We start from the raw sequence: 13,385 nt of genomic DNA, 5'->3' as shown, positions 1-13,385 counted from the left end.
CAGATTCATGATTGCCCACTTAATCATTGATAATTAAAAGAAAAAAACAACACAGCCTAGCTAACCTTTAACCTTTAACTGAGACTAACCTGGACCTTAACTTTTCAAAGATGTGTTTTGCAAAATATTCTATTGTGCTAGAATATTTTGTCTAAAATATTTCCAAATCTCACTCCCCAGGATGGCAAGAACCCCACACGTCCCAGCCCACAATCAGGGTGTTAGCAAGACTCAATCTAGGTTCCAGTTGCATTGGAAATTATACGTCTTCAAAGCCTCAGTCCAACCAATGGGGGAGGAGAGCAGGAAATGAAAAATTTTGCTCTTAATAAAACCCAAAAGGTTAGGAACCATTTGGTTCATTACACAAGGTATAGTAAATATCAAAGCTAAACTCTATCTTAAAAGTTGATAAATATTACTAACATATTTGAGAGAGTTACCCATAAATTTAAAACAAAGTATAGGATAAACCAATTCAGGGCTGTCATCTCTTTATTTTTACAAGACAATTTGTAAACATCTCCTATCTCTATAATTCTTAAGAGGAAATGTTACATGTAAACCCCAAAATAAAGTCAGAATTTGTAAGGATTGTGAAAAACTTCCTAAATTGTCCTTATTTTTCTCAAATTTTATCATAGATCTGCACAAGTCTGTGGTCTAACCTCCTATGAGCACTTGGAGAAACTGCTTCAAAATCAACCCAGTCCTTTGGAAAGCTCTATTAGAAAGTTCTTTCTATTAGCAGAGTACTGTTTCCCCCTAAATTCCAGACATAACCTAATTCTTCTAAGCAGCATATGTTGAAAATTTCACAACTGATACTCCTTGAAGCCACTCTAAACAAGTTCAGTTTTTTTCTATATCTTCTGAATTTGCTTTTCATGAGAATCAAAGTTTGCTGAGAGTATATTTTATTTATTTCTGGGTTACCATGGCAATTTGTTTTAAGACTAGAGCCTTATTATTGCACTGCTCTTGAGACTCTTTTTTCCCCATTACTCTTTTTTCTCACCTTCCCGTGTCAGAGGCAAGGAGAGGGGTGGAGGACAAGATGGAGTGGGAGAAGTTCTCTGAGCAAGACTCCAGATATGAGCCCACTTTTTAAGACCATCTCGAGAATGACTCCCACCCCTATCCAGGCAACCTGAAATCTAGGAACTCATAGAAGTAAGGGAAGGTGGGCACTTAAAACTAGTTTACAAGCAGAAACATCATAAGAACATTAGTCTAGGGATATGAGGTTAAGTCCTATTTCATTATAGTAAGTTACAGAAATTGCCTCCATGCCTTTTTGTACCAGAAAATGCAGAGATCTTCTGCCTCCTTCTCCAAGCCCTAGTCCCAAATGCACACCCCAAACAAAAAAATGCATAGAAAGTAGGAAAGTGAACACTAGATCCTTTGTTTTCACTTTAATTCCTGAACTTGTGACTATTATGCCTTGGTAGAAACATATATCTTATTCAGGAGATTTGGGAATTGGCTAGCAGTGGTGAGTGAGTGAGTGTGTTGGGGGGGGGGGGGGCAAAGCATTTTTTTTTTTAGGGGCATGAAATACTGGCTTCTAAATGATCTGGGATATATTTGCAATGTCTGGTGTTTTTACAAATACGCTTTCATTGCATCTATATGGCAGGAACCTGAAAAAATGGGCCCTAACTGAGTTCTGTTCCAGTCTAAAAGCATAGAAATTGAAACCTGGAAAACATCAGAGAAGTCTTTCAGTCCAAGAAATTGCTTTAACATGATCCCAGATCTGGTTGTTCAATTTTCACTTAAATACTAGAAGAAACACTAGCTGTGATAAGTTCACTGGGTACTTTTTGTTGTTGTCATTGTTTTGGGGTTTTTTTTTTTGTTTGTTTTAGAAAGCCTAATCCATTTTTATGGATATAATGTTTAGGGAAAACTAAATCCTTATATAAGAAATAAAGCTGCCTCCTCCCCATGTCTGTTCTTGATCTCTTCTGTCCCTGCTTTATTCTGCAAACTGTATGCGCTACAGAACTTGAACCTCACTGTCCTACTTAAGCTGTCTCCTCCAAACATTCCTATTCCTAATCCAAATCTGGCTTCTTCCCAGATCAAGCACCCCTCTTCTACATATTCATCAAACTGTCCATAGAAGTGCCTTGTAAATACGAGATTCAGAATGGAAGGATACCTCAGGCCTATCTGTTCTTTCCACCTCAAATGTGGCATCTTCCTATAGGTGCATTAAACCCCTCTTACGTGACTGTGTGTGATGGATTTTGCCTTGTATATTCACCCCAAACTTCAAGCAGTGGGGTCTTGAACGGCAAGACCATTTCAACACTTTTGGAGCAGCATTCTGAAATAATATTATTCCAATAGTGACTTCCAAGGACAGAAAATAATACCAACATTTTTAAGTGCTGAGAATCACGAAGAAGAGAAGCCAGGAAGTCCTCCTCAGTGTTATTTCGTGAAATCCATCCTGGTACCAAAACATTTGGCCTTTTTTTCCCCTTAAAATATGTCCAAGCTGATAAGCCTCCATCTGAGAGGAAAACCCCTAAATTTTTAATTTCATATCCCCCCCTTAGTCCTAACCAACCCATGCTGTGGAAACTTAGATAAATATTTTTTCAAGGAGGCACCTTCTAAATAGTGGAAATCTGAATGATGGATGTAAAACAGCATTGAAAGCAATGGCGGAAAATTAGAAAACATCTATTGTAGACACATTAGTCTGTAATATGTAGAGATCTTAGTTGTGCTACAGTTCTACCACTTTACTACATGAATCTGTGTTCATTGAATTCATTGCTCTGAGATGCCATTTATTCATTTAAAATGCACAATCTGCATTATCCACCTCAGGGGTTTGTACTGAAGCCCAAAAGTATCAAAAATGCATCAAAATGCTAAAGCAGCAACATTCTAAATTTACCGAAATTGCTACTAATAAATTGTACAGATTTGAGTTGTTGGAATTATTTTTATTGAAAGCTATACGCACTAAAGGATTGAGAAACAAGATAGTTTCAGTTGTTCCCACTACTAAAGTCTCCCATGTCAGATGCCATTTGGCTCAAAATACTGAAACTATGGAAAATGGGTAAAAACCAGAATCATCACTTTCTTATTTCCATGGGTAAGCCCTCCCTTGTAATTATCATGCCAGCAGCAGAAACCAAGGCACTTTCCATGGTTGCCTTTCATGTACATTTACTTGGGCCCCAAATATCTTTTAGGCAGAATTTTCTTCTGTGGTTATACCATATTACACTTAATTCTGAGAATATCAAATCACAGCACTTTTTTATATTGGACGGGAAAACAGCTTTCTAATAGGACTTAAGAATGTCTAAGAATGTTCATCAAAATCCATAATGCTTCCAGAAGTATTTTGGAGTAACTTATACCTCTTAGTATGCTTTCTTTTCATTTGCTCTTAAATTCATGCTTAGTTTTAAGCTCTTTAAACAACTAAATGTCATTCTCTTTAAGGGTTAAGGACTGTCACAAAGTGATGTTTTAAAAGATTGAAAGTCAAGATTTTTTATAAAATTTTAAAATGAAATCCTGCCATTCAACAAAGTCATTTTAAAAGAACATTTAAAAAAACTCCTGGGATCTAATCCAGCCCTCAGATTCATGTCCCGAGTCACAACACCCCTCCAGTTGGCCACGTAGCCTCTGCTTAAACACTTCTCATGACTAAAGTTTCTGATTCTGGGCCTCCTCTGCTGTTTGTCAATTTTTATGCTTCACCTTAATATTCAGTCAAAATTCACTGCAAGTTTTGCCTCTTGTTCCTAGTTCTGTCCTTGAGAAATAGGATAAACGTTTTGGTTCTCATTTTTAGTAGCGTTTCTAAGTCTCACCTTAAAGTCTTGGTTTCAAATCCATTTTTTAAGAACAGTACCAAGACTCCAAGGAAAAGCAAATGCAAACTACAGCTTCTTTTGTATTCTCATTTCATATTTCATTGAACTAAAACATGGCTGGCTAAAAAGCAATGGCACAGCAAAGGCTGACTTGAACCCACAGGGCATGCTCGCGAGTACTGTGGGCTTCTCCCGTACAGAACTCATCAGACTGGAATTTGTATGTTCTCCAAGACTGAGCTCCATGAGGTCAAGAGTTCTGTCTCTTGCATTCATTCCTATATCCTTGGTATGGCGCCTGCATCAGCGTGAATGATAAACACATTTTAAAATAAATGATAAAATACATGATTGTATGATTGATTTGTGAACAGATGATTGCATGTGAAATGACTGAACGCATGTATAAATAGACTCTAGAATCTTTCCACCATAAGGATACCATCCAATATTCACTTCAAAATGTAATGCTTCAACAGCCTAAGAATTCTTTTTTTTGTTGGAGGCAGGGGGACCAGTTCAGTAACTCTTGGTGTCCTAGGTGAGCATGTTGCAATGAGCACTATTCCTTGCTTAGTTCCTATTTTTAGGTTTCTTATTAAACTGTGGGGAGACAGCCTAAAATCCACAGATGACCAGCAAGCGTATAACATGCATATAATATGGTCACCCAGGTGACTTCATGGGAGCACACTGTTTACATCATTGGGTGTGGAAGAAGCTGCTATGATTGTGAACTTTAGTGGTGTAACTAGGACAGAAATTTGCTAAATCTATCTGGGAGATTACTTCTCAGAATAAGGCCTATTGTAACTATACAAGATGATCAAGGTCAGTGGAAATCTATTTGTCCTTCGGAAAAACGGATACTTGTCCCAGAGGGTAATTTCATTTTGATCCGTTTTGAGCATAATATCTGGGGGAGACTGGGGCATCTGTATTTCAAAATTATTGAAGGTAGTGGCAGAAAGTCCAGGAGCGGGACTATTGCCATGGTCAGACAATTGGAGGGACTGGTGATGGGATGATGACCAGGACACAGAAAAGGGTTGAAGCCAAAGACAGTCTGAGAGGCTGTGCAGAGAAAAAAACCATTGGACTTAAAACAAGCAGCTGATTATGGCATTTAGAGAATAAAAAAGTTCAGATATTCAAAAATGGTTCTACTAAGACCTGGGCAGAAACTACTTTATACTAAATAAATGTTAAAGATTAATTAGAAAACGCTCCAATTTAATGGATGTTCTACTTTTTCCCCCTAAAATGAAAATAATCCATTTAAGTAGAGCAATTAGTAGTTTTATTGGATGGTTATGATGAGTCAGTTTAACAACCATCTATTTTATTTTTAAATAGTATAATCGAATAAAATATCATGCTGTTCTCAGTGTGATTTCATTAGCTACTCCTACTGGAAGGAAGCCAAGCTACTCAGACCCCACCCATATCCAAGTTACTACACCTTTTCCACAGCAGCTTGCCAGAATTAGATAACATTAGGCAGCCTACTGAGTGTCCGTCCTGTAAACTCAGCCTTACAAAAGGGGTGTAAGCACCACAGAGGAAGAAACTCTCCACTTGAGATCCACAAATAGCATTAACAAGTCTGGGCTCAGGTAAGTTTCATGCTTCATGGAAAGTAACAAAAACAATTACAAGACCTCTTGGTCATAGATTTTATGACAGAGGCAAGAGCTAATGCCCTGTGCAATTGAAGTGCTGCCGTAATAGAACTAAGCTTAGTAACAGTAAAAATAACAAAGAATAAATGAAAAATTTCTATGAGCTTATCTTTGCCCATTGGTGATAACTACAAAGCACAGGTGACTCGCATGCTTTTAAAATGTTCTTTTAAACCTATGCAGTACATGTGTGTATAGGATGTATACACATATATGTATACAAATAAATACATTTCTATGTGTGTGTTGGGGCTTGTATATGCAGAGTGTAACACACAAGCAATGTTTATCAGTATTCACGCTGTTTATCTCTGGGGGCGGGGGACAGAGGACACTACACCAGCAGAGAGGAACAGCTTGATTTTGCCTGTGATACGCATCTGCGGTATTAGAACTCGTTATAAAACGTATGTTCTACTTTTATAACTTAAAAAATCTAAACATTTAAAATAAAATTGACATGTAAAAAAATAAAACTGCTGCGCCCACATTTTCTAACATATGGATATTATGAGTGTAGTCAATAAATTCCAGAAATCCTTTAGGCAAAGAAACTATACTGTACTAGAGCTAAATGAAAACTACCTACTTGTTGAGTATCTCTCAATGCAAATGGATCTGCCTACGCACTAAGGCCAGCTAGGACGGAAGGATGGGGAGCAACGGGGCACGTGAGGCTTTCCAGCAGCTGTCGCTAGTTTCAGGTCTGTGTACTTGCCAGCTAAATTCTCCGTTTCAGAAACTGCATTCGTTTTAGGTTATAACCTCTATAGAGGTAACCCAAACTCTCAGAGTGAAATTCCCAGCTGTGATGTTTATTTCCTCTTTGGCTTCTATTCTTTATCAAGTCCTTGAATGTGACAAAGCATAGCTCAACTGGGTTCTTTTCCATTAAGTGTGTAATACTGGAATATAAGGCTTCAAAAAATGACTACCTTTAAGGCTGGCTTTTAATAACTCCCCATTTCTCATGCCTCTATCAGCCTAATCTAAAAATGGAATCCCAGAGCAGACAGTACCACGACACGAAGGGCCAAACACAGAGGAATGGCAGCTAAGCCAGCTACTCTTGGCAGTACTGTCTCAGTTCGTTTTGTAGAAAACTGTATTTCTATAGGTATATAGTTTTATGTCTTTTAAAGTAAATTTATGTCGATTTGCAGAGCAGGGCCAGACTATTTGCTTCTACAATCCCTGATGGCCCATTAGAGGGGATACTACCTGCCGTAAACTGAGTTGGAAACTCCAGGGCACGTGCCCTTAGCTCCTTCTAAAGCCCAGGACTGTCACATTTAGTAGCCAATTAAAAAAAAAAAAAAAACCTACAGGAGGTAGATTTAATGTTGAAGCCATTAAATAGGTCACTGTTCTGATCATTTTTGATGCTTTTTTTTTTTTTTTTTTTTTTTGCAAAACCTAAATTCTCAGGGTGTTTGCTTTTTCAGAGATATTTGCCTTGGTCCTATGTCATTCCCCATCAATAATGTAGGACATTAACGTCTTTCTCTTTTTTTTGGTTTGGAATAATTTCCAAATGCACCAGGACCCCTACAGTAGTCATTACCTCATTTATTTCCATACTGAGGATTTACGTGTGACTTCAGTTGGAGCTATTTGAATTGGCCCATAGCCACCTGTACCCTCAATTTTCTCTGGGCCGCTTTGAAGCATTACAGAAATATGAGATGGTAGTTGGTGAAAGCAGAGTCCTTCATCCCAGCAATGGCAGCTGGTAACTGGCTGCGTGGCCAAATGCTTGGCTCAATCTAGGGAATGGGAGGCACCATTCAAAGCCAGATTCTAGTCTGTCATAAGGATTATATTTCTGTCATCACAACATCTTGAAAGTCCCACCAACTGAAAGACTCCCAGCAGAAGCCCAGTGATTAAATTCTCCTGGAACATATTTTTTTTTTTTCCAGCTTCTGGAAACAATCTACTTCAGTCCCTTTTGCCCTCACCATAAAACCCAAAAGATAGTTCCATTTCTAAGACTGATGTATAGAAATAGATTATTCACAACCAACCCATTCTCCCACAGCTGGAAATAACATCAACAACTTGATTTTGAAACAACTAAGGACAGACTTAGTCCCCATCCACTGAGAGGCTATTCCAACCTAATACAGCATATCATCTTTGTACTTTCAAAATGATACGTGACCAAAAGTGGTTCAGATAAGGAAGGCATCACCACTGGACCTTTACATTAAATGTAGAGAGACAATCATTTATGTTCACATGCAGAAACACTAGGGAAACACTTCACTTACGTCTGAGAGCAAAATGGAAGAAAGCTCCAAAGACATCGGTTTAGTTTAAAGCAAAAAGGTCACCCACTTTCATTTCTGCCTTATACCCAAGTCAAGTAGACATTTTCACTGAAAGTTAGAAGACTTTTTCTCCTGATACCTTAGGTATCATAGAGGCCCTGATAGAGGTACCTGTAAGTACCAACGGATCTGTGGCAGGATTAGAAGCTGTAATTCTACGGCCAGCGAGACACTTCTGACTAGACTCCCACAGTAGTCTGCACTAAGAACATTCTAGTAGGGGAAATAGAGAAAAGAACTTGATGACCCTGTACATGAGAAATGGGGCTATCACGCTCTCAGGTATGACCTTGGAACCTGACAATTAGTAGGTGAGGCAACCCTCATGAAGATCCAGGCATCTTGGAAATCTGGCAGTGGAACTCATAAACATGAGGCTTTATCCTTGGGACAAGGCTTACTTGGGGTAATGAAAACCAAAACCTTGGAAGGAAAACCTAAAATGGGCCCCCTCTCACCACTGTACCCGAATCTATTAGCCTCTGTGCAGCATTCCAGCGACTGTTTTCTTGCTTAAGTGAGTTATTTTGACATATGTTGCTACTTTTGCTTTTGCTGTTTTATTTCAAGTCGATTAGCTTGCTTTCTATTATCAGTCAAAAAAGCCTAAAAGTAAACGCTGTCGTCCTGCTCCATTTCCTGTAACCACAGTTCCCACACATGGTTTTCTGCTCTGCAATTTCAGCAGCACTTAAAACTGAGTGGTTCTGTGAACTAGCTATGGGCCTCTGTTGAATCCATCGCTCATCTCTATTGCAGCAAAAGGCAAAGATGGCTACACGTAAGCAGTGCAGAGCTGGACCAACAGCCCAAGCCGAACCAGTCCTCCATGGCTATTGCCAACAACCCCGCCACCTGGCTGACCCCTGGGTCCCCTCTCTGAGGCCCCTCTGAGCCCAGACAACTCCCATGCCACCTTGCCACACCTCAGAGATATCGCACACAAGCTGACATTGTCTATGTGGCACTCCCCAGCTCCTACATAACGAAAAGGGATGAGGGAGGGAGAGGAGACATGCAAAAGGTCACTAGGTAGTCTTGGTATATTTAGTCTTGGAAATGGAAGCGATCTGACAGTTGTATTTCTGCAGGACATCCAGAGGGTTTGAAAAGACCTTCAGAGTCTTCTGGTCTTCAAAGACTGAATGTAAAGAGAAGAGATCATATCATATTTTTTAAATTGATGGGTCGTTACAGTAGAATTGTGCGGTACAGGGGAAAGGGGAATGCATGGGGGCGGAGGGAGCAGTGCCATTTATACAAACATCCTCTGAATCTTTAAAATAAATTATACAGGTGAACACAGAAGTTCATGCTACTTGCTGGAAGCAATAAGGATCGAATTTTGCGGAACTCATATTCCACAAATCTCCAGGTATCCTGCCTCGTCCTCAGTGGGCTATCATGTTCTGTTGTACATCTCGGTAGCCCTTAAAACTGGTGGCATGGTCTCAGATAGATTCTTGCAGGAGACAGATTTATGGATTCCACCAGCTTCTTCCAAGGGAGCTGCCCAATCGCCAGGAGAGCACAGGTGATATGCTCGTTCAGGTTCTCTCAGCCTGTCTACCAGGATCAAACAGCAGTTTCCAGGTCCTCATGGCCAATCATCTTATAGTTCTGGCGGCTTTCTAGGTAGGTAGCCAACTCCGGGTCCCCGGCCTGCTGTGCTCTGTCTTGAGGTGTCTTACCCTGTAGGTAACAATGAAAAGAAAAGAGACACAAACACTTGGGATACAATTTTTAAAAAATCACAGAGGCAGAGCTACTCGAAGATGTTGCACTAAAAAAGATCTTTCCATGTTTGCTGTTTTAGAGTTGATGAGACACTTTAAATCTATCATTTGATAGACCCATCACATTGAATGTGTGAGATACAAAAGTTCAAGACAGATGACCACCTTTCAGAGGTGGGGCATCCCTTTAAGGAAAGGTACGAGGTACACAGCAGCAAACTGTGCAGCACAGTGAGTTTGGGAACCCAGATCCTTTTCAGAAGGGGGACAGAAATCACTGAACAGAAAAGTAGGGAAGCAGGCATTCTGATTAACGCTTTCTGTTATACTAAACTCTGGCAAGTAACATGCAGAAACAAAGAGGAAGCGATGGTCAGAGACAATCTAAAGGGGTTTCTTTGTTGGTTTCAAAGTCTTCAGTTAGGTTCTCCCCAATTTGGAACTGTCTTATCTCTCCAAAAAGTAAGTTAACTTCTGAAAAGGAAAGTGATGGATGTTGATTAAAGAAATCTTGGGAAAGCAGAAAAGCATAAGAAAATAAAAATCACCAGTAATTCCACTATACTAAGATAACTGCTGTTAACCTTCCATAGAGTAACTATTTTATCTTTTTTCTCTACAGCTCTACACAATTATTTTTATGAAAATAATAAAAATACTTTGTTTATATACTGTCAGGTAATGTGCTTTTCAACTTAATAATGCATCAGACTTCTTTATGTCATGTTCTTCTGCATCATTTTAAATTATTGTATAATTTTTTGCAGTCTATTATATGCATATTTATACACATACAATACTTTTGAAATGAGGCCAATGAACAGAAGTCAGCAGTAAAAAGAGGAACGGTCTCCATTATTTTGACTGTTTATAGACATTATTTAACATTCCTTGAAGCTTCTTTTGTTCAATGATATCTATTTAAAAATGATATCAAGTTTTTTAAAATTAATTTTTATTGGAGTATGTTGATTTACAATGTGTTAGTTTCTGCTGTACAGCAAAGTGAATCAATTATATGTATGTCCACTCTTTTTTAGATTCTATTCCCATATAGGTCACTACAGAGTATGGAGTAGACTTCCCTGGGCTGTATAGTAGCTCCTTATTAGTTATCTATTTTATATATAGTAGTGTGTATGTATCAATCCCAATCTCCCAAACTATCCCCCCGCTTCCCTTTCCCTCTTGATAACCATAAGTTTGGTTTTTACATCTGTGATTCTATTTCTGTTTTGTAAATAAGTTCATTTGTACCATCTTTTTAGATTCTACATATAAGCGATATATGTCTGTGTCTGACTTACTTCACTCAGTATGACAATCTCTAGGTTGATCCATGTCACTGCAAATGGCATTATTTTGTTCTTTTTTATGGCTGAGTAATATTCCATTGTATATATGTACAAAGTGATATTAAGTTCTAAGGAAAGGGTAGAGGCATGATCACAGTACCAAAGAAACAACTCCATGTATAAAAATGCACACAAGTATTATTAAAATTATCAAACACTTCTCAGCCTCCATCTCATCAATTGCAATGGGTGGTATCAACCTCAATTAAGTCTGATCCTAGTAGTCTACAGGGAGATATGCAGTAGAAGATAAAAGGGAAGTAACAATGGCTTTAGACTCTTTCTAAAATTCTACTAATTTAGTTGGGATTTAATATCTAACCATAGCTTCAAGTTCCTTTAATAATTTTATTCAGCTTGGTTACCGTACTTGTAGGTTATCTTTGCTTCAATGATAATGAGGTTTGGGATTCCCAAATACTCAGAGAGATGGACTGGGTGGGCCTCTGAGTTGATTTTTAAGGAGCCATTCCCTATCAAGAGAAATTCTCAAAATATTGCTTCTCTTCAAAAATTTCCAGGAGAAGAGCCAGTCATACTTATCATATTCAGCTTTCACAAAGCAAAAAGTTATGGAATGGAAAAATCATAGGATCCCTGAAAAGGATGAAGCTCTATTACTTCATATGGTAAGATCTATGAAACAAAATGTTGGGTGAAAAGTTATACAATAGCATGCACAGTATGATTTTACCTACTTGAAGAAAATGAGAAAAGTAGACATACCCACATGTGGGGAGAAATCATTAAAGTTTTAATGGTATATAAGTCTATGTAGGATTTCTAGCAATTTTTATTTAAAAAAAATTTTTTGCATTGCTAGAGTTTGGGAGAATGAGAGAATGAACTATATTTACAATAAAAAAATAATAAAATTGTTTGCATTTTGAAAAAGCACATGCATACATAACACAAATAGAAAGGAATCTCAAGGAACATTAAACCCATGTATTTGATTCAGAAACTTAGATAAAAAAAGCCATCTGCTCTGGGGCCAGGTTTCCTGCCCAGCCTTTTATTCCTCCATTTCATCTTGCTCCTCCCTTCTCTTTTATCACCTGAGTTGAGACCAGTCTCTGTGTGGCGAACAGGCAATGGCCCTGTGTGTTTGGTCCCAGCAAGAAAGGCCAAGTCCACCTCAAATCATGGCCTCAGCTGGTCCTGCCTCCATGGGTTGTGTTTGTCAATCAGGTTACACATTGAAGCACCTAAGTGGAAATATCATCTGGGAAGAATGTCACAGTGACTAATTATCTGCCACCTGGAATCCTACACACAATTAGCTAACCAGACAGGTAACAGACCAGCTAGAAACCAGGACCCAGCTTAATGAATTTGATGGCCTAGAGCTACCAGACTTAAGGCAGCTGGGGACCTCCGTCAGAAAGCAAGCATCCAGTGGGTCACAAGGGATGTGGAGAATCAAGCAGTGCAACTGGTTCAGGAAGGAAAGAAAGGTTCACATCAGAGAGAAAGTCCTGTCACAATGTACACTGCAGATGGAGGAAACCCCAGGGTGAAAACCGCACCTAAGAAGTGCTCATCACTTAAATTAATCTAATGGGGCTTTTAAGTCATCGGTAAGCTTCTAAGTTATTTGTCTATGTTTCTTGGCTACACTCATTGACCCCAAACATAGGTTACTTAGTACCCACTTAATGAAGTCCTCATTTATATATTAAAATCCTTCTCTGTAACCCTCTACAGTTAAGTGGCTGTTCTTTCTTGGAGTCTACCCAGGGTGCTTCAAAGCTCTCAGAGCTGACCATGGTCATGACCTCAGATCATCATAGAGAACTCCCCTATGGGGTTGATCTTCTATATTAACTCTTCTTTCTGTCCTTCTCTCTCCCATGGGCTTCAGTCCTAGGTCAACAGCACTAAGTTTCAGCTCCTCCTCTACTCCAGCTTTAACCCTTTCCTTGGGTGTTCTCTGTAATTTGGAACAACTCATGGTGCAGTCTGATCTCCTGTCGTGGGAGTGATGGGTCATCACTTTGGCACTCATATATGGGGCCACATAAATCATGGGTTTTAAGCTATTCTGGATTAAGCAGCTGAAGGAGAAATTCCAAAAGGGCTTCTCGGTAGCTGGGCCAATGCCTTTTGCACCTGGTCCCGACCCTTCTCCTAGTGCTCTGAAGCTCACCTCTCCACAGCTTGGCTGCTGGCAATCAACAGGAGGAGAACCCCAAAGTCCAGAGGTCAGCACGTTCAGAGGTCTATAAAGTCCCTTAGGCAAGCACACACCCTCGCTTTGTGCTTATACATTTAAACTGCAGTTTCTCTAAATGAAACACTTTATTTTTTCCTCCTTTTTCCAAAGTCCCAGGCACTTCCATAAGTACAGAAAGGATGCCTTTGCTATGGGCACAAGTGAAGGCAATGGTGCCAGAGATCTTGCCCAGTGGGAGGATGC

General features: G+C 39.2%; 1 protein-coding gene and 1 long non-coding RNA gene across 3 annotated transcripts in view; one reads left to right on the top strand and one right to left on the bottom strand.

Moving 5' to 3' along the window:
• Window positions 1–13,385, top strand: part of LOC130852393 (uncharacterized) — a 46,857-nt gene that overhangs the window by 29,422 nt on the left and 4,050 nt on the right. Inside the window, exon 2 of the long non-coding RNA XR_009053342.1 lies at window positions 11,488–11,595. This is a non-coding gene — a long non-coding RNA (uncharacterized LOC130852393). The remainder of the gene's footprint in view (window positions 1–11,487; window positions 11,596–13,385) is intronic.
• The window catches only part of DGKI (diacylglycerol kinase iota), a 456,175-nt gene continuing 452,240 nt past the window's right edge, over window positions 9,451–13,385 (bottom strand). For both annotated transcript variants that reach the window (XM_057733401.1, XM_057733402.1), the window contains one exon: window positions 9,451–9,567. In XM_057733401.1, coding sequence (XP_057589384.1) covers window positions 9,451–9,567 — 117 coding nt within the window. The remainder of the gene's footprint in view (window positions 9,568–13,385) is intronic.

Source organism: Hippopotamus amphibius, chromosome 4, assembly GCF_030028045.1.
Source record: "Hippopotamus amphibius kiboko isolate mHipAmp2 chromosome 4, mHipAmp2.hap2, whole genome shotgun sequence".
Classification (NCBI taxonomy): domain Eukaryota; kingdom Metazoa; phylum Chordata; class Mammalia; order Artiodactyla; family Hippopotamidae; genus Hippopotamus; species Hippopotamus amphibius.
The sequence above is the reverse complement of the archived record's forward strand: the minus strand, read 5'-3'. Positions and strand labels throughout refer to the sequence as shown.